Genomic DNA, 26,243 nt, shown 5'->3' on the forward strand with positions numbered 1-26,243 from the left:
ACCCTCTTCCTGTCCTTCCCCGAACTGAGTCTTTCTAAAACAACTACTGAAGGCTTACTCTGCCCCTGCCAGGCTCTGTGCTGTGTGGCCCTGGAGGAAGTCAGAGATCCTGGGGCAATCAAGGAGCTAGTAACCCAGAAGGAGACTAGTAAATAGACAAAATATCACTGCCTCTCTCCCCACTGTGTGTCAGGTATGTGTTATTCCTTACAGCAGCCTTATGATATAGGTGTTATTACCTCATTTTGGTTAAGGGAACCAAGATTCAAAAAATTAAGTAATAAACTCAAGGTCATACAACTAGAAAGTTGAGAACCAATATCTGAACTCGAGCTTATACATTTATCTCCTCATCATCCAAGCTTATTCATTTATCTTCATCACTGCAGTTGCTACACACAACATATTTTTAAATTGAGAGAAGAAAATATGACTAAGAAGATAAATCAGTCTGCTGAGAAAAAAATAAATCCATGATATATTCCAAAGCCCAATGTATGTGATTTGGGGATTATCTGTGCATCGCCGCTCTAGTCCTTGGCGTAGATAATGAGGATTTGGCAGTAATTTTAGATACAGTGACAATGCAGTGGCATGTTGGTGAGTTTAGGCAGAAAAGATGCACTCAACTTGATTAAACAAAATGTGCTGAGTCCCTCCTATGTGGATGACAATCTGGTAGGCACTGGGAAGGAGAGAGATAAAGATGAATAAGTAAGACATGATCCCTGAGCCCAAGGAGTATAATCTCTGTGAGGGACACACATGCACCTCCCAGGAAGTTTAATGGAAAATACAGTAATACATCCAAGAGTGGTAGGGAGAAGAAATAACTGAACCTGACTTCAGGGCCCTACAAATGCTTTTCAATAGAAAAGATATCTGAGCTGGCTTTGAAAGATGGGTTGGGGGAGAGGGGTGGTCAATGAACAGAAGGTGGAAGTGTAAGGCCGCTGAAAACCCCCCCCTTCCCCCTGGACCAGCCTTTCCAGTAAGCTCTGGTTAATGTAAAGATTAAAGAGAACTTCCCCCTCCTGACCTTTCCCGTAAAGCTCTGGCGCCCTGATCTGGTCATAGCATAGTTATCTTATCACTCCTCGGGATCGGCCTGCGCATACCAGACCACCCTGGCCCCTTAGGAAATGAGTCAACTAATAACAAAGACCTGTCCCTGTAAAAGATGAGTTATGAGTTAACTGGTAACCCAGTTCCCTGTTTTCCGGCCACCTGCGTGTGGTTTTTGCCTTTATAAACCCGTGTTCTGCAATTGCTCGGGGCTCCAGTCAGCAGCACTTCCTTTGTGTTGTTGCCTGCCTGCCTGAGAGCCCCTGCGCTGCGCTTGTAATAAAAATCCTCTTGCTCTTGCATCAAGCCTCGGTCTCTGCGTTTGACTTGGGGTCGTCGCCTCCTCTGCTGGACTCTCCGGGGGTCTTAGGGCCCAACAGAAGATGCACCTTGGTCTAAAAAAAAAATGTATAGATGTCTGGAAGAAGTACACATTGTATTTGGGGAGGGACAGTGGTGAGTTTAATGTGACTAGAGGAGACAATATTGGCCAAGGGGGTAAATGGCAGGAAGGGCAAATGGTAAGGTACCCGGGGAGAGAGGGTAAACTGTGAAGAGCCTTAAATGCCATTCTGAAGTATTACTAGTAGATCTTAGTCAATGGGCAGTGCAGCCCATCAAGAGATTTTCAGTGAAGAGTGACAGATATGGAATGATCAACTTGGAAAAATATTGTAGTCAAAAAGACATCTCCCCATTTTCCCCAACTCCAACTCATAAAAAAAAAGAGAGAGAGAGAAAGAAGAAGAAGGAGGAGAAGGAGGAGGAAGAAGAAGAGGAAGAAGAAGAGGAAGAAGAGGAAGAAGAAGAAGAAGAGAAGACGAAGAAGAGAATGATGGGAGGATGGAGGAGGATTGGAGGTATTAGGAGGCTGAGTAGGAAGAATAAGAAGAAGAAGAAGAAGAAGAAGGAGAAGGGAAGGAGAAGGAGAGGATCAGGAGAAGGAGAAGGAGAAGGAGGAGGAGGGGGAGGAGGAAGGAGGAGGAGGAGGAGGAGGAGGGAGGAGGAGGAGGAGCAGGAGGAGGAGAAGGAGAGTGAGACGAGAGGAGAAGGGATGAAAGGAGAGGAGAAGGAGAGGAGAAGAAAGGAGAAGAACGACTAAGACAAGAATGACGTTATAGCGGAGTCGGATTCTAGAAGTGCGTGGTTGATGATATAGTCCATAAGAAGAAGAAGAAGAAGAAGAAGAAGAGAGAAGGAGAAGGGAAGAAGGAGAAGGAGGAAGGAGGGAGGAGGAGGAGGAGGAGGAGGAGGAGGCGGAGGTGGAGGAGAGGGGAGGAGGCGAAGGAGAAGGAGAAGGAGAAGGAGAAGGAGAAGGAGAAGGAGAAGGAGAAGAAGAAGGAGAAGGAGAAGAGAAGGAAGAAGAAGAAGGAGAAGAGGAAAGAAGAAGGAGAAGAAGAAGAAAGGAGGAGGAGGAGGAGGAGGAGGAGGAGAAGAAGAAGAAGAAGAAGAAGAAGAAGAAGAAGAAGGAGAACATTTATCTTCCCTTCCTCCCACACACCCAGAAAACCATTTTGGTAATACAGAAAGGGCTTTAGGGAGGGGCATGGGAATAAGAAGAATATGATGGAAACAAAAGGCATGTAGGATTCAAACAAACAGGCGAGGTGACTGGATGTGAGGGGCACAGAGGAAAGGTATCTGGGGATGCTGGGCTCTCTGGCATGGAAGGTGAAGGGTGTTCACAATCCTGACTGAGACAGCACCCAGGAGGAAAGGCAGACTTGGAGGAAGAGAATTACCCAGGTTTGCGACTATGTAATTAGTGACAAAGGTTGGGATATTCACGTGGAGAACTCCAAGTTGTATGTCAGGTGGCCATTGAAGCCATGGGAGAAAATGGGATCCCCAAGGAGAGGCAGAGGGAAGTGGGCACAGGGAAGGGAGGACAGGGCCGAGGCCCTATTCACCTCTTCAGCCTCCCTCACGGTCACCCTGCTCTCCCTCCCACGCTTCACTGCTAGACTGTCTTGTCTTCCTCTTGGTTTTGCTTGCCTCCCAGGCTTCATACAAGTAAGTAGGATAGGTAGTGCCCGTTCATCTATGTGACAATGTCTGGAGGGCCTAGCAGAGCCCATAGTCGAGCTGACTGAATAAATGGGAGAGTGAGTGAGATGAGGTTGAGGATGCAAACTTGCAGAATCCTTACAGTTTCCATGGAGAGTGAGGACAGGAATAGGATAAAGACTGACAGAGTTGTCTGAGAGACGGGAGAAGAACCAGGGGAAAAGGGCAGGGAAACCACGGAGAAAGAAATGAAAATGTCTTAGGATTTGGAGAGAGGCGAGACAATGGCCTAGAGAGAACCTTCCCTCCTGGGGATTGAGGGGCAGAAGCAAGACTATCGTAGGTTGGGAAGTAATTGAGTATAACAATCGTGAAATATTCTGATAATATGCCTCATTAGCAAGGTCAAATTAAATGAGAAAACGTATTGTAATTTCACATAAATCTAAGAGCCAATGTAATATATTACATTAGAATCTGCTACTAACATTTTATTTAGGTAATTTGGCTTTAATAATCCCTTTAACACTGTAGATGTTTCCAAATCATATAGTTCAATTAAGAAAATATTATAGCTATTCTGTGTGTATAGATAAAAATACTGCGGCCAAAAAATTTTCTTCCGAGTACGAACTTGAAGTTGTTTCATGTTTTATGTAAAGTAACCACTAAAGCAAGTCAGAACTATCCAATTACAGCTTTCCAGCTTTAAAATAAATAGCAAAATACTTTCCTCCAGGTTTCTGAAATAACTAAGAATAAATCTGGCCTCGATCATTATATCCATTTTTATTTTTTCCCCTAACTCATCAAAAGTATTTAGTCACTTTCCGTTATTAAGACCTTACCCAGTAGAATCAAGGTGTATTTCATAATTTTTTTCTCTCTACAGATGCAAAAGGTATTTAAGAAACTTCCAGGATTCAAAGGAATTCATGTGTTAGGATTTAGGTAAGTAAGAGAGCAGGACTCTTATCAATTTTTAAGTTACTTTCTTCCTAGCCTCTTTTAAAGGTGATGTCATGAGGATTATAAAGTCTCCTTCCCTCCAATTGTTTAGCTCTGTCAAATCCCAAAAACTGAATACATTTCAGATAAAGGAATTATCTAATTAGAACCTGACCCTAGGTCAGTGGTTCTCAACCTTCCTAATGCCTCGACCCTTTAATACAGTTCCTCATGTTGTGGTGACCCCCAACCATAAAATTATTTTTGTTGCTACTTCATAACTATAATTTTGCTACTGTTATGAATCATAATGTAAATATCTGATATGCAGGATATATTTTCATTATTACAAATTGAACATAATTAAAGCATAGTGATTAATCACAAAAACAATATGTAATTATATATTCAATATGTGTTTTTTGATGATCTTAGGCGACCCCTGTGAAAGGGTCGTTCGACCCCCAAAGGGGTCATGACTCACAGGTTGAGAACCGCTGCCCTAGGTGATGCTTTAAGGGGTAGCGCAGGAGCTGTGTTCCTTTCTCCCCCTGGAGTCAGAAACATGGCTCTCTCGGAAAGCTCACCTGCTATCCTTAGCAATGTTATTAGCAAACCTCTTAGAAAAATTCCTCAGTACAGACAAGTCAAAAAAAGTAGCAATTGGTGTCTGATTGCCTGGTTGCCTATCGATGCTAAAGATCATCATTGCTTAAACCAATCAAGTGTGGTGGTTGCCAGAGGGAAAGGGTTGGGGGGAAAAGGGAATCCTAATGTATGGTGACAGGAGAAGATTTGACTTTGGGTGGTGGGCACATGGTGCAATATACAGATCTTGTAGCATAGAAATCCACACCTGAAACCTGTATGATCATGTTGACCAATGTCACCCCAATCAATTTAAGTTAAAAAATAAACACTTAGTTAATTTTAAAATTTGAAACAATAAGTAAATAAAATAAACAAATCAAGCTGAACCAAGAGAGCTAATAACAGTAGTGCCTACAGCGGAGTGGGGTTGGAGGAATGGGGTGGACAGAGACAGGGGTGGAAGCAGGACTTCCCAAAATATTTTATGTTATTTTGACATCTGAACCATAATAATATATAGTACCATGCAAAATCTATTAAATGAAAAAGTATTATAATAATTATAAAAATTGTTAAGTGAAAATTTCCAATAAAAGAAATGAAATAATCAAAGAGCGCCACACTGCAGCAGGGTCCGATCATATTCCCTTGGCAGGTCTATATCCGTCAGCACCTCAACATTCTAATGTGGGTTCATAATTTTTGGCAAGATTTGTGCGTCTTTTTCTTAAGTTCTCATTATTCAAAACATCTACAAGTGGGGCCACATATGTTTTACTTTTTTTCTTAATGCTCCGCAGGGTAAACATCAGCCCTGGTATGACAGAGTGTGATTCCTGCCGGAGGGGATTTGTAAAGTGGGTAAAGCAGGAGTCACCCAAGTCCTTCCCGGCTCCCTTACCGTCTATCGTCTTAAAGCATAAAGGTGCCCAGAGCCAGGGTGCCACACACTCACAAAGCATTCCTCTGGGGGAGCTCCGCCAGTTTATTTCTTTTGAAGTTATCAGGCCCCCTGATCTGCATAATTCCAGAGGAAGGAAACATTGAAAAGTGAAAGTTATAAAAGATGAAACCCTTCCTATTTACCAAAGCAGACTTGTTTTTCTTTATTTCAACATGCCGCCCCACAGTATTCCATGTGAAATCAGATGGATTAAAAAAAATAAAAGGTGATGGGAGGATATTCTGCATAGATGGCAAGGTCTTCTGGATAAACCACTGCAGTTAAAGAACAAATTTTTAATTTAAAGCTGTTAAATGATAGGAACGTTTTGGGGACTTTTTTGGTGAATGTTCAAGTGCTCATTATTTCCTCCTTTCAAATAAATGAAAACTAATAATAATAAAAAATATATTTCAGAACAAAATAAAAATGTTAGGCTGATTAAATTTTCAAGGTAAAAAGTTTAAAGATATATCCCTTGAAGCTGCATCTTCCCCATGTGTTTATCTCTGTAGGAATTTATTCTTATTTCTTCCAAAGATACGTATAAACTAAATTTGATCACATTTTCCCAATGATTTCTATTATGTAATAAAGATTTAGTCTCCAAGAAGGAAAACACATTTGACCCAAATACAATAAATGCTATGCTGTGAGTACCACAAACTTTTAATCATTAATAATGATGCTCAGCATATTGTAAAGTAAACTCATTATGAAGGAAATTGCTTTCTCATGGAGCCAGGTCCCTACAGAAGGCCTAACACCCTATGTCTCCTAGTACTGTCTTCATGTCCACTCATTCATATAAAACCTGATCTACAATTTAATAAGTGCTTTTGTGTCAGTAACCTCATTCGATTATCTCAATACAACTGGGAACTAGTTAGAACATCTATGATTAACACCATTAAAGGGATGAACGGTGAAAGATTCACGTAATATATTGCTTTATCTCTTAAAGCATATATGGGAAGCTATTAACAATCATTCAATCTCGTTGGAGGGTATTCTCCTTCAAAGACTCGCACACCAGTGTCCATAGCAGCATTATTTGTAATAGCCAACAACCCAAATGTCCAACAGAGCAATAAATAAACAAATTGTGACATATTCTTACCATAGACTACTACTCAGCAAAGCAACTATTGGAATACACAACATGGATTTGCCTCAAAATAATTAAGTGAACAATGACAGATCAAAGGGAGTACATTATGATTCCACTTACATTTAACTCTAAAAAAAAAAATGCAGTTGCTTGGAGAGGGTGAGGCAGAGAAGGAATGGAGGGAAGGATTACACAGGGGTACCAGCAAGCCTTTGGGTGATGAAATGTGCTCACTATCTTGATTGCCATAATTGATTCGCTGGTGTACAGGAGTGTCAATCTTATCAAATTGTATACCTTCAACATGTGAAGTTTGTTTCATGAAAATTATATTTCAATAAAGCAAGCTTTAAAAATGAGCAGGACTGGGGTCTTAGCCCAGAAAGCCTTGGCCTCTCTCAGCAGCATCATGGATTACAACTATCACTGAAAGAAAGCAGGAGGCCAGCTCTGGATGAATGTCAAGTTAGTACGGAAAGAATTCCCTTCCCTCAGAGCATCCCAGTGAGATGGTCATAGATTCTCTCTTGTGTTCCCAGAAGGAAAGAGAGTCCATTCAGTCCTGTTATATCAAGGGATGAAAGCAACATGAAACCCCATCCCAAAACAAAAAATGTATAGTGCCTTTGTTGGCAACTCTCATTTGCAATGAAAAAAACTGAATATAGCTTCTAAATTAAATTCATATGTTTATTTTGGAGGAGTCCAAAATGTAGTTGTCAGTTTAGTGACTAAATGACCTTTTTGCAGGTATGAGTGGGTGGTCAGGCTTGAGGTCAGGCAGGCCAGGATTTGAATCCTGGCTCTGCCTCTTTCCACTGACAAGTTCCCTCTCTACCTGTTTTCTGTGAAATAGGATTGATTGTGCTGTTGAAAAGATTTAAAGAGGATGCAAGTGAACTGCCTGATGCAGACCACCCATTCAGTTAACAGCTGTTTGTTTTTCTTGCAACCAGGTCCATGGTGAATTGTACCATTCCCTCAAGGTTTACTGATTACAGCAATTCAAAAAACAAGCGTCAACAAAACAACAGCTCCAGAGTTCAGCCTCAGATAAATTACCTTCAGAATTAAACTAAGCATTTAATGCTATTCACAGGGTCCAGAAATAAATTTATAAAATACATTTTAAAAACTTCCTGCCACCAGCACTACCCAAAACTGTAAAGATGTCTAGGATATATTTGCAGTCTCTTTAGGAGGAATATGAGCAACTCAAAGAGTTTAAGACCAAGAGTACATATAATCTTTGAACTAATTCTCAAATCCTAATCGGAAACATTAGATCATGATGTTTACTTTCTGAGATGTATATGGTTCTCAAAGTTTCCATCCAAATTCTGGTAAGAATTTATATATTTCCTTCAAAGCTTTGGACAAATATGGAAGATAATGGAAAGAATTTTTTGTATATGAAATGATACATTGAATGTCTCCATAAATTTCATAAAAATTTTTACTTCCTTGCATGTTACCATTGTGCATGATGAAATGAAGACCAAAGAAAGAAAGAGATGGGTAATTTGGACTTTTCTTTTTAATTTAAATTCTTTATTGTTTAAACTATTTTGAACTTTTAATATTTTTAAATATAGTACTTTTTCCCCCATAAATGTATATGCTGATCTTTTGCAAATAATGTTTACATATAAAATCTAGGATAACTCAATGATTTTTTAATCGTTTCTTATTTAAATGGGAGTAACTGACCCATTATTCAGTAGTGGGGGTTAGGGGGTAACTCTCAAAATCACTCCATGAGATAAAACTCAAAATCTAATTAGAAAAACATAAAGGCATATAAGGGTGATGCAAGCATGCTTCACAAAAATGTCATTTATGATAGGAAATTGTCTGCCTGAATGCATACTTGTACATGAAACTAGCCTGTCTGGATTAAAGCCGAGAAACTAATTTGCTCCTTGGTTGCAAGGTCATTTGACCTGGGAAAGGGCCCACTAGATCTAGGAAAGCTCAGTAATAAGAATCCAGCTTTGGCTCCTATAATTGACTAAGGAAATAATGAACTACAGACTGACTGATTGTGTGGCCCAAAGAACTGCCAAGGATACACATTATCAGTTCCTGTGGCCTTTAAAACACTTTGCATCCCTCTGAGTGGACTTAAATGAGAAGGTAAAACCTGATCTTAGAGGACATAGTTACAGAGAATTTGATTTGATTTTTACGTGCAAAAAGGCATTGAGTTAATAAATATTATAATAAATATACTTTATCATATGCTACTTCTCTTTCTCCTTTCTCACACCTTCTTTCCAAGATGTTATTTTTAAAGCACCTTGGGAGAAAGATTATGTTTACTTTAGGGTTTTTAATTTTTAATTTATAAATACTTCTTGGAAAAAAAGAAGAAGAGAAATATCTTCTTGATTCAGTTAGTGTTCCCTCTTTAATGTGGACTTAACCCTTATCCTGACATTCTAATTTAGAACTAAAACACATATAAAAAACTACATAAAATACATGTCAATTTTTTGCCACATTTCAAATTTTTTATAAACATTGAAATTATTTTGGAAGTGGGATATTCAAGAGGTTTCAGCTGTCCTGAAGCTTTGTAGCATCATAGTAACCATCTTACCAAGGCATAGAACAATGGCCTTGAGTATGACGTGTCCTCTGCTTCTACAGTTCAAGCTCCATAGAGGTGCGACTTATGGCCATCTTTAAGAGAGACAGTGCAGAAGCAAAAAGTCCTGCAAGTGACCTGCTGTCTTTTGATTCCAACAAAACTGAAAGTGAAGGAATCCTTTATGGGATGACAGAGGAGGACAAGCAACAAGAAACCTATCTCACAGCTTTAGACCTCAAAAAGCTGATCAGCAGAGTGCTACAGGAAGAAAAATCCTTGCACGTGGGGACAATTCAGTTCACTGACGGTCAGTTGGCAACTTCATAGTTCTGGGTTTATCCTCATTCTGACAGAGAGACTAGGAGTTGTGAATGTCTCATGGTCACTGTCATTTTTATTGGGCCTTGCAGAATCTATCATTTCTGTGACAGGCGCATCATGTATGGTATCATTTCTGTCTTTCCTCACTCCAACCTCATTTGATAAGTCTTTGGTGACTACTTCACACCAAGAATAGCTCTAGGAGAAGCCAAGAATGTCAGTCAAGTCCAGTTTGACCACCCAGTAGAGCCCAGGGAGAGAGAGTAACCCCTGGACAGCTCTGTTCCCCTAGCAAAACCCAGATTCCCTTATTAGTAAATTGATCAAGTCCCAAAAGGAAACAGATGGCACATTCAAATTAGGGTCATGTGAGACTAGTTTGATAAAGGGACTATTTATAAAGGTTTCCCTAATAGGACAGTTCCTTGGGCCTAGAAGCAGCAAGGGCCCATTACGACCTCCTGGCCTGAAGGGTTGCCTAATGAACTAAGCCATCCCCCAAAACAGAGGGCAAGCAATCATTGACATATCCCATATAAGACAACCTCCTGGAGCAGAAAGTAGTGGGAAGAGAAGAGGAGCGTGGATCTAAAAAAGTCAACCGGATAATCAGACACACTCAAATCTTCAGTGGGTGCCTGGAGGGACCCAGGAGCCTGGGACTCAACTCCTCAGTAGGCCCAGTACTCCTGGCTTAATAGATGGACAACCGAAATGCCATTTTAGTGTGACATGGCATGAAGCTAGCATTCTCTGCCAGTTCTGTCTCTCTGGCGTCTATAGTCAAACTCAACACTGAAAAGCTTCACAAAAACCTCTTGGTACAATGTGCAGGGTAAGTGAATCTACTAGACAAGAAAAGGTGGACTTCAGACTCATCTCAGAGAACATCTGGTTTGTCTCTTTGTTGAATCCTCTAGGACAGTGGTTCTCAACCTTGGCTGCACATTAGAATCACCTGGGAATCTTTTTAAAATCCTGATTTCTGGGCCTCATCCTCCGGATATGCTGTTTCTTTGTTACTAATGTGGCCCCACCCCATAACAAAGAAACAGAATTTCCGGAGGATGAGGCCCAGAAATCAGGATTTTAAAAAGATTCCCAGGTGATTCTAATGTGCCACCAAGGTTGAGAACCACTGCTCTAGGAGGTTCTGAGAATCAGGCTTTGGTTTGAAGTAGGACTCTGCAAATGGTTCTTGGTTGCAGTATTTATTCGAGCCAGTTCTGTTAGGTTTTGTCAGTTCAGTGATGTTTTCATCCTCACTGGCCTAGCCAATCAGCCTCTCTGCTTAGTCCAAATCTGTACAATAAAACTAAACACCCTAAAAATCCACCTTAATAATTGCTCTTATCACGTAAGCATGCAAGACATACCCCTTGCATCTGTCCTTCAATTTATCCTTCAGATCAATGACCCTTAGCTTATGTGATGACTTCTTAATGATCAGTTGCACCACTCCTTAAGAACTTATTAGTGCCACACTTTCCACCCTAACTGTTTTACTGCCCAAACACAAAAGGAAAGTAAGAAAGTAAACACTCAAATCTTGTGATTTTTCATCCACAGAAATTGTTGGGTCATTGCCTGGCTCTGCTCCCAATACCCAGTCAGTGCTGCCTACACTCCTTGCTGGTTTCACAAAGGTGAGTTTGTTGTCCTTTTGTTCTTCAAATAGAAACAAGGCCTCAAAAATATTCCAACAACAAAAAAGACTGAACAGAGCAAACTCTCCTCTGCAGTACTTAGTGCTTTTTATAGGCAGTAGTTGATTACCCACGTTCCGTATCTGTATTCGTAAAACACAGAAAATGTATATACACTTTAACAGCTAATAGGTCAATTTTGAAAATGAAATGTCTTCTAATAAACACTGCCTTTATACTCATTCAAAGGGTGTGTATACTTTTTTAAGGGACACCCTAAAATTTAAAGTTTCCTTCACTGTAGTCAGATCTTTATTTCAATTAGAGTCAAGATTTGCTCTGTTTTTGATAAAATAAACACATGTTCATAAACTGAAAAGAATACTTAAAGCGGAATATTTTATTTAACTTCCAGAAATAAACATAATTTACAAGTTGGTTCTTAAGGTCTTATCTATATACTGGTATTTATTTATGGGGATCTCATGAGTACAAAATGACATCTTAGAAAGTAAAAATAATAAATTCAGTAATAGTTTTTGTTTCATTTAAAGCTATTGTCATTTAATTTATGCCAAAAGTTATCACTGGGGTATTCATAAATGAAAGTGCTGACTAAGCTTTATTGCCTCTTTAAATAAAGAATTCATAAACTCAAACATGATAGACATAATTCAAAGTATTTCAGTTATGAGTTAACTCTGCATAGGCAGAGTCAATTAGCCACCCCAATAGAGTTCATATTACCACTGTATTGGTGCATTCATCCTGTTTAGGACGTATTTCTCTACCAGAACCTATATCAGAATCTACAGTAGATTCAAGTCAACTAAACTGACTTGCTTAAATTTAAATGAAAAATATATAGATTATAGCCCTTCTCATATTAAAAAAAAAAAAGTCCCTTCTCCACATGTCTTTCTATATTCATTCTTCAGGATGCTACTTTGAGTCCAGAACTTCCTCTTGGTCAGCCCAGGCTCGAGACAGTGGACAGAGAAGGACATAGTCTACCTGGTGAGTTTTTCCTTCCCACAAAGTCTATGTTAGATAACAACATCCTCTTTGAGAAATCCATGTATGACACTACCTCAAAGACCAGTGACAAAGCCCCCCTAGACCCAGAGAAGCTTTCCTCACCCAGCACTGACAACAGGACAGCAGTCCATTGACCCACCCTCCTCTGAAAAGGAGGACACCCTTCATGTCCTTCCCTCAGCTCTAGTCCCCAGGATACAGAGAGCACTAGCAGCCCTTTCCTCGTGGACCTGGGGAGAGAAACTCAAACCAAAGCAGCTCCAACAGCTACCCACACAGAACAGCCATCTCTACTGGGCTTCAAATCTGAGAGTCCATCAAGACAAGGTAGGGCACAAGGCCCAAGTCCACAACGAGGGACTATGGCAACACAGGATTGGGCCTTCACAATCAGTATATGGATTCCTACTTGCCACAGACAGGCTGACCATTGATACTGTCTGTTCTGCTACATGTGTTTCTTTAGCACTGGTTAGGTCATACTGTTGTAATGTATCCCAAGAATCACTCAAGGACGCCTCAAGAAGTTGAATTAAGGAATCACATTTATTTCGAAGCCGGGACTACGAGGGGGCAATTTGCTCTCCAAATCTCGTAGTGGTTAAATGACCACAACACCAGATTTATATAGGCAAAAATCACAAAGGTATTGATTACATCTCGCGGTTATGAATAAGGAACCTGGTTTGCAAAAAAAGCAGTTTGTTACAGAAGCTAGATTGAGCCGATTAGTTATCTACAAATATTAATTATAGTTTTGGGTCTTAGGACCACTGAGTCAACGGAAACACATTATCTGGAGCCACTGGGAAAATTTAGAGTAATTGTGCAGCCGTGGTCTCCAGGTACAGAGGAATGTGTTTTCTAAAACCAGTATGACCACACCCAATGGGGTATTCACATTACAATCAATAGGGTATTCAATCGAATGGGATGATTTATATAATTCAGAAAATCAAAATAACTTTTCTATTATTTTAGCAAGCAAATAATGACAGAAGCCAAGTCAGCAGGGTTAAAATATTAAACAGCAATTCCTACCAAGCATGGTTGCCACCATGCTTCAATATGTAATTGATCCATAAGGGTGTCAGCAAACATTTAAATCTTCTTGATTCACTTCTGAATTTCCAAACCTGTTCATTTTTGAGGCAATAGGGTCAAACATTCTCACAATTAAAGAGAAATCTTTAATCATATATGAAGATCTTTAAGAAACCCACCTGAAAATTCTGAAGAAGAGTCTATTTAGTTCAGGAAGTAGCTGATTTAGTGGCTTCAGAAACCCCTATGCTTTCCACTTTATACAGTTCTGTGATGAAATCGTAAGTAAAAATGTCTTTAAGGAAACCTGAACCCCAAGATGCAAGGTGGTTAAGGATACATTGCGGTCCGAAGTGCAAATGCCGGTGGAGATGTGTTATGGCTGATATTTTTAATAGGATTGTTCCTGTCTTAGAGTTCTTCTTTACAAAAGTCTACAGGTTTTGAGTGGTCCACTTCAATCCTATTTTCCTCATAAACCCTGTATGCAATTAGTATGCAGTTTTATGGAATACTACGTTTTTCATAAACACATACATGTCACAACAGCAGAACCACCTGTACAGATTATATTTTATTTACATGATTAACAGTGAATACATGTTAACCAACATTTGTTACAAACCAATTCTGCAGTTAGTGATTTAAAACAACAATAATTTATTTTCCCCATAAATCTGAAATGTGGGCAGGGACCAGTGGCAACAGCTCTTCTCTGCCCCATTATGTAAACTAGAGTACCTCCACTGATGTTGAAGATCTTTTTCCAAAATGTTCTCTACTTGGCTGGCAAATCAGTGCTCAGCAGAGCTGTTGGCAGGGCTCTCATTTCTGCTCTATCTAGGCCTTTCCCAGGGGCTGCTTGGGCTTCCTCACAGCATCACAGCTGGATGCAAAGAGTCAGTGTTGCAAGAGACAGACAGCTGTCACTCTCTTAAGGGCCAAGAATAGTGTCACTTGCTCACTTTCTAGTGACGAAGCAGCCATGGAGCCCATCTTGATTCAAGAGGAGGGAACACAGAACTTATCTCTTGATGGGAGAGCTATCAAAGAATTTATGGCCAATTTTAATCAACCACATTTCACATCAACCACCACTATATTGATTTTTAAATCATTTGAAAGTTAGTTTGATAAAACAAAATTAATCTTTTGGTGAAATAATTGATATGAAGTGCTCACTGGATATAATAACAATATTATATCATAGAAACTTATTATTATAAGATCAGCATTTCAGATAGATTCATAAAAATAATAGTATATCTATGATGAAAGTATTGTATTTTCAAAATTGCTTTACTGTTCTCATTTTATTTATACATTCCTTTTATTCATGAATATAGCATAGATATAATCTAGTTAAGTTACTGTGTTTCACAGATGAGAAAACCAAGCCTAGAGATGTGAAGTCCTTGCTCAAGGTCACACTACAGCTGGTTGCAAAACCAAGGTCATTCAAGTTTCCTCCACCTATCTACACTAATAAAAGAGAAACATGGTAATTGGCGTACGACCGCTACCCTTCCCATTGGCTAATTAGCGAGATATGCGAATTAACTGGCAGCCAAGATGGCGGCTGGCAGCCAGGCAGCTGATGCGAACAGGGAGGCTTGCTTGCCTCAGTGACGGAGGAAACCAACGTTCCCCGCCTGCACTACAGGCCTCTGAGCCTGCAGTTTAAGAAATTATGTAACAAATACCGCCAGACTTCAGCCAGCGGGATCGCAACATTGTAAGCAAAGGCCAGAAACCTACTTTCAGCAGCGGAGGCCTAAGAGCTGGAGCCAAGCCTCAAACTAAAGCTGGCCCAGAATAAAAAAAAGAAAAGAAAAAAAGGAGCGGTTAGGAGCTTCAGTCACCCCCAGCCTGAAAACAGCCCTCAGCCCCTCACCCAGGCTGGCCAGGCACCCCAGTGGGGACCCCCACCCTGATCCAGGACACCCTTCAGGGCAAACTAGCCAGCCCCCACCCATGCACCAGGCCTCTAACCTATATAGTAAAAGGGTAATATGCCTCCCAGCACCGGGATCAGCGTGACAGGGGGCAGCGCCCAAACCCCCTGATCGGCCCTGCTCTGTGTGTGACAGGGTGCAGCACCCCAACCCCCCCGGCCCCACGGGCCCTGCTCTGTGTGTGATGGGGTAGAGCCATAACCTCCCCATCGGCCCTGCCCTGAGTGTGAGAGTGGCGGCGCCCCAACCCCCTGATCGGCCCTGCTCTGTGGGTGATAGAGGGTGGCGCCCCAACCCGCTGATCCACCCTGCTCTTGGCATGACAGGAGACGGTGCCCCAACTCCCCTATCGGCCCTACTCTGTGAGTGACAGGGGGAAGCTCCCCAACCCCCCTGATTGGCCCTGCTCTGTGCGTGACAGGGGGTGGCGCCGCAACCTCCCCATCGACCCTGCCTTGAGTGTGACAGGGGGCGGTGCCCCAACCCCCCAATCGGCCCTACCCTGAGCGTGACTGAGGGTGGCATCGCAACCTCCCAATCTGCCCTGCTCTATGCATGACAGGGGGTGGCGCCCCAACTCCCCAATTGGCCCTGCCCTGAGCCCGACCAGGGGCTGCACCTAGGGATTGGGCCTGCCCTCTGCCACCCGGGAGCAGACCTAAGCCAGCAGGTCGTTATCTCCCGAGGGGTCCCAGACTGCAAGAGGGCACAGGCCTGGCTGATGGACCCCCCGTCCCCCCCGAGTGCACAAATTTTTGTGCACCGGGCCTCTAGTTATACTATGTTTGGCTTAGTATTATATATATAATACTATATATATTTATATATATACTCATCATTAAATTTATATATATATTTAGTATATATATATAAATTTATATATATATATATACTCATCATTAAAAATATATATTCTCTCAAACTTACTTTGCCCTCAAACCCAGCCTCTTCTTTCTCTATTTCACATGCTGTCTTTTTTATTTTATTTTTTGATAGACATCTGGGTCTTCACTATCTCACCTCCTAATCACCACAAAATTTCACAAGTTTTCACTTCTAATCACAGATTACAGGGATAGAGTTTTCACAAATAGTTTCCTAATTAATCCATTTAGCAACCTCATTTCCATCTTCATTTTACTTGATGTTTCTGGTGTGTGGTGCTTGTTAACCACTCTCATCATGAAACTTCATTTTGGTTCTCACAAATGACTTCCTTCCTGGTTCTCCCACTCCCTGACTTTGACTCCTCCTCAGCCTCCTGCACTGGGGCCTGTCACTAGGTGTGGGGTTTTTTTTATAACTTGTTTATTAAAATCCCACCTTATTAAAAAAAAAACTGTGATGAATTACAGACATGCATAAAATACAATAAGATTTTATTTTTAAAGACTTGAATAACAATGGAAGAAAAGATAAAACAAAAATAAGTCAGATGACAGAGTAATGAAAATGCTTTGGAACTAGGTAGAGGTGGTAGTTACACAACATTGTAAATTTATGAATTTACAATTACTGAATAGTTAGTTTTAAAGTGGTGAATTTTATGTCACATTTCACCTCAATATGTCTTTTTAAAAATCAGTTGACTATATAGGGAAACTTGTGTACAAAATAAACTTGATAAAGCTCTTTCAACTTGTTTTAGGTGGCTGATGCATTTGGCTGGGAGCTTATTAACAGACTGTGCAGTGAGGATAACACAAGTCATATAATTCCGTGCCTGCATGCTTTCAGCATGGTAATGGCTTAGGAGAAAGGATTTCTCCTAAGGATCCTCATAAGGGAGAGAATCCTGTCTGCCATTAACCTCCCTCTGTATAAAATCAGTGTCAGGTGTTTCCTTTAAGGCCCTCACTAGAGATGTGTAATGAATGCCGGAGCCCAATTTACAGCACTTCTCTGAGGGGCTGGGTTCTGACGGTCCACCTTAATTCCAGGATTGATTTTAGAGTATCTAGAGGAATGAATGTGCTTCATAACCTTCAGTCAATGCTCTATAAATAGATATTAGATCTCATAACTGAGTTTTTGATTAGTATTGACCAAGAAGCACTATATTTGCTGACGTGAGCCTAGAGTGCAAATATTCTGTGGCCAATTAAAGGCAGATCCATATGCTTTCATAATCAGCCCAAGTGGGGATAGAAATGACTTATCCTAATGAAAAATGAAGTCCCTAACTAGGAAAAATTCTTGATAAAACGGCATTTCAGTTACATACATGGAAATGGGAGGGGGGAGAACACTCTAGACAAGACTGAGTGTTCCTCCCTCATGAAGACAGTTCTGGGTCTCACCAAGGCACAGGTAAAGGACAACTAAGACTCCAAAGTTCTGCACCATGGAATTGCTGAGGTAATTTTAGCCTGGAAAACTTTTAAGGTTAGTGTCACCAAACGCCCACGAAGCCATTAAAATCTTAGTAAAGTGCTCATAGAACTCTCTCGGCTTAAGCAGCTTAATGTAGTAGCTATTCCTCCTGAGATAAAGTACTGATAAAATATGCCCCCAGAACACTAAATGAATTGGCATCTTGGATAGAATTCTGAGATCTTCTATTATTAATATTTTAGGGCAGTTTATCCCAAGCCATTCTTTCTTGCAGAGCCAGTTACCTGTTAAAATTACTCCTGTTTCATATAAATAAAAGTCATAAACATATAGGAGAAACTCTACATTCTTCCTCCACGTACAACCAATTTGTTCAAAAATAATATTAAACCATTAGGATAGAAATTTCTGTATAGTTTGTTTTAGGTGTGTGTAGGCAGCAATACATTTTTCTTTTTGCCCATTAGAACGATCATCTCATCTATCGAAACAGAAGCTCTTTAGTGTTCTTCCAAATTACAGACTTTTTCACTTGCTAGACATTCCATTTGAAATGTCAGCCTTAATAAATTGCAACATTTTAAGTGGTGAAGAAGCAAACTTTAGGCAGAACTATCCCGCTGTCAAACATTTTGTTTTTTATTCCCCTGTATTAGTTTGGGTTCTCCAGAGAAACAGAACCAATGGGAGCGCTTATATATGTATAAAAAGGTTTCATCTAATGAATTGGCTCACGTGGTTAGGGAGGCTGAGACGTCCCAAGATCTGCAGTCAGCAAGCTAGAGACTCCAGAGAGCCGACGGTAGAAGTCTCAGTCCAAGTTCTGGGCCAAAGGCAGGAGAAGGTCATGTCCCAGCTCAGACAGCCAGGCAAAGCATGGATTCTCCCTTACTCACCCGTTCTCGTCCTATTCCAGTCTCCAGACGACTGTACGAGGCCCACCACATTGGGGAGGGCAATCTGCTTTACTAATCTACTGATTCAAATGTTATTCTCATCCAGAAACACCCTCACAGACACCCAAAAATAATGTTTAACCAAATATCTGGGCACCCATGGCACAGTCAAGGTAGCCATCACGCCCGGCCGGTGCGGCTCAGTGGTTGAGCGTCGATCTACGAACCAGGAGGTCATAGTGCTCTCCAAATTTTAAGTCGGGGATAGTCAGTGCTCTGCCCCATATTTTGGCTCCATATTGAACGATAGTCCTCCACTTCCCTGCTGCACCTGCTGCTAAACCTTCACTCTCTCAGAATTCCAAGCTTTTCCCCATTCCCTCTCCAAGGTCCGATCCAGTTTCTTATGGAGAGTAGTGATCTATTTAATCTCCTTTGAACATTTTACTGCACAGTGACCACATGTTTCTGAGATAAATGCTGCCGTTTCTGCAAAAGCAAAAGTAGGTAGAAGCATCTGTCGTTAGAAATTGTAGCTTTCCCTTCCTCCCAGGCTCACAGTCCTTTATAAGAACATACTCACACACATACTTAGATGATGCTATGTTTTCAGTAGCTCTGGCAACATCTCACCTTAATGCCACCATTTCTCCTTCTTTTCTCTTTTCTCAAGGAGCTCTTTTTCTCCTTCCACATCGCACTAAGTTCATTCTCTGGTTTTACCTCCTAGGGCACTATTGCACATTGCTTTCCCCCAGGGCTCCACAAAGCTTCCCTGCACATCCTTAGCTGGGAGATTGGTCTATCATCAGTGAATTCTGGGGGCACTGGGGGCCACGGATCCAAGGAAAACTCTGCATGTGCCAGTAAACCAGAGTCAAAAAGGTTCACTTAAGTAGCAGTGGATCTCTGGGATGCTGTGCTCATTCATTTATTCATTCAACAGTTATTTAAGTTGTACTTATTAGGTGCAGGGGATAAAGCAGACACAGTATATGACCATCACGGTCTGAGTCTTCCCCGAAACAGACCCTGAGATGAGGATTTGATCATAAGTAGCTTGCTGCAGAGGTGATCCCAGGAAATGCAGTAAAGTAACAGGGAACTGAAACAGGGAAAGAATGGAAACCAATACAACCAATTCGCCCTGTGGCTGCTGGAACTTATCCGTGGTGCACACACGTATATAAATATATATATACTAGAGGCCCGGTGCACAAAAATTTGTGCACTCGGGGGGAAGGGGGGGTCCCTCAGCCCGGCCTGTGCCCTCTCACAGTCTGGGACCCCTTGGGAGATAACGACCTGCTGGCTTAGGCCTGCTCCCGGGTGGCAGAGGGCAGGCCCAATCCCTAGGTGCAGCCCCTGGTCGGGCTCAGAGCAGGGCCAATTGGGAAGTTAGGACACCGCCCCTGTTATGCACAGAGCAGGGCAGATTGGGAGGTTGCGATGCCACCCTCAGTCATGCTCAGGGTAGGGCCAATTGGGGGGTTGGGGCACCGCCCCCTGTCACACTCAAGGCAGGGTCGATGGGGAGGTTGCGGCGCCACCCCCTGTCACGCACAGAGCAGGGACAATCAGGCGGTTGGGGCCCTGCCCCCTGTCACTCACAGAACAGGGCTCATCAGGGGGGTTGGGGCTCCATGCCCTGTCACGCACAGAGTAGGGTCGATCAGGGGGTTGGGGGCTCCCCCCTGTCACGCACAGAGCAGGGCCCATCAAGGGGTTGGGGAGCTCCCCCCGTCACACACAGAGCTGGGCCCGTGGGGGGGGGGGGGTGTTGGAGTGCCGCACCCTGTCACACACAGAGCCGCAGGGCAATCAGGGAGTTTGGGCGCTGCCCCCTGATCATGCTGATCCCGGTGCTGGGAGGCCTCGCGGCTCCGCTGATCCCGGTGCTGGGAGGCATATTACCCTTTTACTATATAGGTTAGAGGCCTGGTGCACGTGTGGGGGCCAGCTGGTTTGCCCTGAAGGGTGTCCTGGATCAGGGTGGGGGTCCCCACTGGGGTGCCTGGCCAGTCTGGGTGAGGGGCTGAGGGCTGTTTTCAGGCTGGCAGGTGACTGAAGCTCCCAACTGCTTTTTTTCTTTTTTTTTTATTCTGGGCCAGCTTTAGCTCTGAGGCTCCAGCTCTTAGGCCTCCACTGCTGAAAGCAGGTTTCTGGCCTTTGTTTACCTTCTGTATTTGAAACAATGTTGTGATCCTGCTGGCTGAAGCCCGATGGACTAAAGCAGGTTTCTGGGGTTTTGTTTAGCTTCTATATTTGTAACATAGTTGCTTAGATTTGCAGCTGAGAGGCTGGCAGCGGCAGGTGGGGAACGTTGGAGTCCTCCGTCACTGAAGCAAGCAAGCCTCATGTTCGCTTTAAGCTGCCTGGCTGCCGGCCGCCATCTTGGCTGGCAGTTAATTTGCATATCGCCCTGATTAGCCAATGGGAAGTGTAGCGGTCGTATGCTAATTACCATGTTTCTCTTTTATTAGATAGGATTATAAAAGTTTGCTGATACAGAGAATATTATAGCACACAATTTATAAATAACAAAATATGTATACTCTTTATTATTAATTCTACAAAGCCCATTGATTCTCCTAAGAAAGTAATATTTAAACTGAGATCTGAGTGGCAGGACGGCAAACATTAAAATTGGAGAAGGATGGTAAATTGGGGAATTTGGGCAGAAGAGAATGGCTGAAGCTGGCATATTGAAGGGAAGTGAAGAACCCCAGTGTAGCCAGAGCACAAAGAATTAGAAGTAGAAAACAATGAAGTTCTAGAAACAGAGCTTTATAAGCCTTGTCAAGAATCATTAAAACAGTTTTAAGCAAAGGAATGACACATGTAATTTAAGTTGGAATAGATCTTCTGCCTGCATTGTGGAGAATTAGCTGGAGGTGGGCAAATACAAGTAATCAATTAGAAGAGCAATCCAGGCTAGAAATGGTGATAGCTTGGACTTGGGTGATAGAAGAGAGACTGACAGAGGTGGATTGATTTGAGTAGTATTTAAGAGGTAAACCATTATGAAGAATTCTGAGGCCATGAATAGCTTCATCAAGGAAGGCTGGCCTGATTAATGAGCAATATCTGTTAGAGGCTCATCCGTGGGAAGGGGTAATATATGTGTCTGCAGTGTCAGCACTAAACCAGGGACTGGTTTTGGCCACGCCTCTCACTGTCCAAAATATTGCCTTCCTGTTACCGCTTTATGATCGTGAGACTAGTAAGCACTGTCAAGAAATGCCAGCTTTCACTGGTTCTCGGATCTGTGACATGGTCCCTTTTAGTATTTCCATCCATTTTTGTTGGCTCACATTTCCATAACTAGGAAGGTTAAGTATCCATTATTAGCAGTGCTTTTTATTGATCTGTCCAATATTTTACAGAGAAGAGAAATGGAGAGGTCGATAAATACAGGAAACTATGCCACATGAATAGATAAATATAATGATTCATGAGGACTCAGGAATTCTCTTTGTGACCAGCTTTAGGAAACTATTTCCAAGGTTACTTTAAATCTATAGAGCTAGTAGCATAGCACTTGACCCTCCTATGCATCCCAATTTAAATGATTTTTTTAAATATATTGTTTTATTGATTTCAGAGAGGGAAAGGAAGAGAGAGAGAGAGATAGAAACAACAATGATGAGAGAAAATCATTGATCCCCTGCCTCCTGCACACTCCCTACCGGGGATCAACCTGCAACCCACGCATGTGCCCTACAGGGAGTCAAACCGTGACCTCCTGGTTCATAGGTCGACGCTCAACCACTGAGCCCCATCGGCCGGGCTACCCAGCCCAATGTAGAGGTCCCATTCTAAAAACCCAGTGGTTTGGGTTTTTAATTCTAGGTTTTTGGCATCTGTCATATTTTTTTACTTTCAGTTTAGCATCTACATTCCATCCCTTCTCATTTCTTGGAGTGGCCGCTGACAGACTGCAGGAGTTGGATTTGTACCCTGCCCCCTGTCGCTGAGATGCCAGCCCCTCCACAGTGCCAGGCTCAGCGAGAAGTGTTCTCCACACACACCACAGAGCCCTGAGGAGCCTGCAGTCCCGCGGGCGTTACCTGGGTGCCTCTGGGCTCAGTTCTGGGTCCTTTCCCACTGGCGGGAGCTGAAACAATGAGCAGAAACCTATTGAGCACTAGTCCCTGGATCTTCCCTTTGTGGAAAATAGCTTTAATGGCAAGGAAAATGTCTCTGCATGAATAAACCCTTAAATGCATTTCAAAATTAAGCCATTATGGCCATTTAACAGAAATCTTAGCTTTAAAAAATCCCTCATTTACCAAATGTGAAAAATTGAGAAAGTGCTCAGAAAAAAAAGACAAAAGGAAGAAAGAGATTAAGGTGACCTTGATGGGGGAAATATGGGAGGAAATACATCGCTGTCAAAAACGCAACCCCATCTCTAGGATAAGAATGCACCGTCACATATGCCTGTGATGTTTCCAAGACCTAGATTTAGGGATAAATTAAAATGCCGTGCTGGGGAACTCAATACCACCGCGTTAGCATTGCTCAGCAAGCAGAGAGAATGGCTCTGAGAAAAGATTACGCTTACCTTGAGCCACAGTGCACTTTCCATTTATTCTCTCTATTTGAGACCTACACACATGAAATAAGTACAATGTAAGATTTATCTATAAAATATAGAGACTACTTTGAATTTTTTATGTAGACTAAACATATATATAGAACAGCTTAGATCAGAGGAGAAGAACATCAGGGAGAAGCAGAGGCATCAAAGAAGGCATCCGTGGAGCTTTCCGTGGGTCCCGTGGTGCACACGACTTTGCTGAAGGGAAGGGAATGACTATGCAGGTAGAACACATTTCATAAGCAAAGAGGCAGAGGGTAGAGTGAGATTCAGAGAGGAATGCAGATAAATAAGTAGAGAAGGGATATGTATTAAGCAGGGCCTTCAAGTTGGGGGGAGAGTTTGTTCCGAGTTTTCAGGAAATAAAGGGGAGCGATGACAATGGAGCTTAGGAAAGTAAATCTGGCCACAGGTTGGTGCATAAAAAGTAGGGCAGTGAGGGATTTTGTCCCACATCTAGTGTGAAATTTTGGGGGCAGAAATGAGGGTAGAATCAGAGGGATGAGAGAAGAAAGAAGAAACACAGAGATTTATTTTTTAAAATAAAATAAACCAGAGACAACTTTGGCTAATGGTGGATGGAGAAGAGTCTGGATCACCATGTGGTTGAACACCTCCACATCATGTATGCTATACATGAGACACCCTGGAATTTAAAACCTAATGGAACACAATGAGCAGCATTCTCTCTCTCTCTCTCTCCCTCTCTCTCTCTCTCTCTCTCTCTCTCTCTCTCTCTCTCTCTCCTCATTCCTTCCCATTCTCCTCTTTCTTTCTTTGAAAAATCAGTACAAATCAGAGAATAGGGGTTTTTGATATATATTTGGGAAGGGCCCACTTAAATGGATTGAACTTTACATAGAAGTGAATTGGATTTTACATAGAGGTAAGTTAAATGTTCAGTATATGTATTAGTCAGGGTTCTTCAGAAAAACAGAACCAACATGGGGTGTGTTGGGGGGGGGGGAGGAGAATGATGATGATGATGATGAGAGAGAGAGAGAGAGAGAGAGAGAGAGAGAGAGAGAGAGAGAGAGAGACTTTAAGGAATTGGCTCCTGTGGAGTCTGGCAAGCCCAAAACCAGCAGGGTGCACCAGCAGGCTGGAGACTCCGGGGAGAAGTTTGCTGCCAGAATTTTTATTCCCTCTGGAGAAGTCTTTTTTTTTTTAATTAAGAACTTCAGTTGATTGGATGAGTCTCGTCCACATTATGGTGGTTAATCTACTTTATACAAAGTCTACCGATTTAAATGTTAATCTCATTTTTACTGGTAAAAATACCTTCATAGAAACATCTAAAATAATGTTTGACCAAATATCTGGGTACTGTGGCCCAGCCAACATGACACATAAACTTAACCATCACCGTAGGTCTGGAATGAGCTCAGCAGGGCAGGTAAGAAATAGGGGGCGCTTCATACATTAGGTCAGCAGGAAAAAATGCAAAGCCAGGATTAGAACAGGCAGAATCAGGTCATAGCTCAACAACTCATCTGACACGAAGAGCACGCAGGGCTGCCTGATGGAATGCCCTCAGTCGCAGTGTAGCAGGTGTGCTTGTCATGAGTAACAAAAGGTAGTCAGCATTTGGAGAACTGGAAGGAGCCCCTGGTAGAAGAAGAGGGCGCAGGAACTGGAATGAGGCCACAGAGACAGTTGCCCAGAGGAAAGCCATGGGGAGAGAAGCACAGAGGTAACATGGCTATCTGGTCAAAGTGGCATCTTGCTCATTCCAGTCACCTATGCCCACTGGATATCACTTCTCAAGTGTTCATAGCTACAAGGATTTCTGCTTCATGTACCCTTTTTGTGTTTCTTTGTGTGTGTTTGTTTTTTAAATATATTTTTATTGATTCAGAGAGGAAGGGAGAGAGAGAGAGAGAGAAACATCAATGATGAGAGAGAATCATTGATCGGCTGCCTCCTGCACACTCCACCCGCCTCCACCCCCCTAATAGGGATCAAGCTTGCAACCCAGGCATGTGCCCTGACTAGGAATCGAACCATAACCTCCTGAGTCAAGGCTCAACTACTGAGCCATGCCAGCAGGGCTACTCTTATCTTGACCCACACAAGGTAACATGAGAATCTGGATGGGGAAGCAAATGTTTCTGCCCTGCTTTTGCCCATTTCTACAGAGAATGGGAAGCAATGGTTGTGCAAATGGTTTGAAGCCAGAGAGTAACCAGGAGCAGAGTCAACTCTGAAACTATGGGGAAGGAATGTCACCGTGGGTCCTGTTATGGAGAATTGTAGTTTTATAATACGATCAGCATTTTAATCAAAGAAACAACTCTTGCATTGAGAGAAAGTAACATCTTAGCAATACTAAGTTAGGAATAGCAAAATTATTTATAAATGGATTGAGGGGCATGGATGGAAATGCTCATGACTAATTTCCTTTAGCTTTTAAGTTTTGAGAAGGTGAAACTGGATTTCTGAAGCATCAGTAGATTACAAGTTGCAGGCAGTGGTCAGCTTGTACTAGTAGAAGGGGAGTCTACACAGGTCACGGAGCAAGTTTCTGTAATTGTCATGCCCTCCTCCTCCAAGTGACCAGTCACATCATCTACCTGACCTTAAAAATGTAAATGTCAGGAAAATGGGATCTTCCTCCTTAAATAGATCCTATCAATCTCAGAGAGAATTTAACATCTTTTGACCATTGAGTAAAACAAGTGAAAAGAGAAATTTCAGTTTCTCTTCTATTTTTCTTATTTGGCAACGAATGAGATAGAAAAATAACAACTCTCCGTTGCTATTTGGCAAGTTTCTTGTATTGTCAGATTAAGTACTTATTTATCTGTGTGTGTTTTTTTAATTATATCTTTAAATTCTCAATCCAGATTTTCATTCTGTACGATGACAAATTACCATTGACTTGGGTCTTTAAGTGAGTGTATGCAATAATTTTAGTCAGGATTCTCAGTTGTCTATATGTGACATTCCTGAATGATCTTCCAGTAAGTTTCTTCAACTTTGAAAGCCAGAGACACTCAAGGGTACTAAGCAAATTGTGGGCACCACTTTTTATAAACATCTTTTGTATGTGAAATTTAAATAGAGGTAATTAGACATGATGCTTTATTCAAAAATGGAGCAAGAAATATTACAGCTGGGAGGACTGGGCAGTGGGGAGGAGGAGGAA

General features: G+C 42.0%; 1 protein-coding gene across 1 annotated transcript in view; it reads left to right on the forward strand.

The window, feature by feature from the left end:
• Positions 1–26,243, forward strand: part of IMPG1 (interphotoreceptor matrix proteoglycan 1) — a 131,082-nt gene that overhangs the window by 49,323 nt on the left and 55,516 nt on the right. Inside the window, exons 8-12 of the mRNA XM_036318414.1 lie at positions 3,965–4,023; positions 8,163–8,183; positions 9,318–9,565; positions 11,149–11,225; positions 12,164–12,246. Coding sequence (XP_036174307.1) covers positions 3,965–4,023; positions 8,163–8,183; positions 9,318–9,565; positions 11,149–11,225; positions 12,164–12,246 — 488 coding nt within the window. The remainder of the gene's footprint in view (positions 1–3,964; positions 4,024–8,162; positions 8,184–9,317; positions 9,566–11,148; positions 11,226–12,163; positions 12,247–26,243) is intronic.

The sequence above is a fragment of the Myotis myotis genome, unplaced genomic scaffold, assembly GCF_014108235.1.
Source record: "Myotis myotis isolate mMyoMyo1 unplaced genomic scaffold, mMyoMyo1.p scaffold_m19_p_7, whole genome shotgun sequence".
Lineage (NCBI taxonomy): Eukaryota > Metazoa > Chordata > Mammalia > Chiroptera > Vespertilionidae > Myotis > Myotis myotis.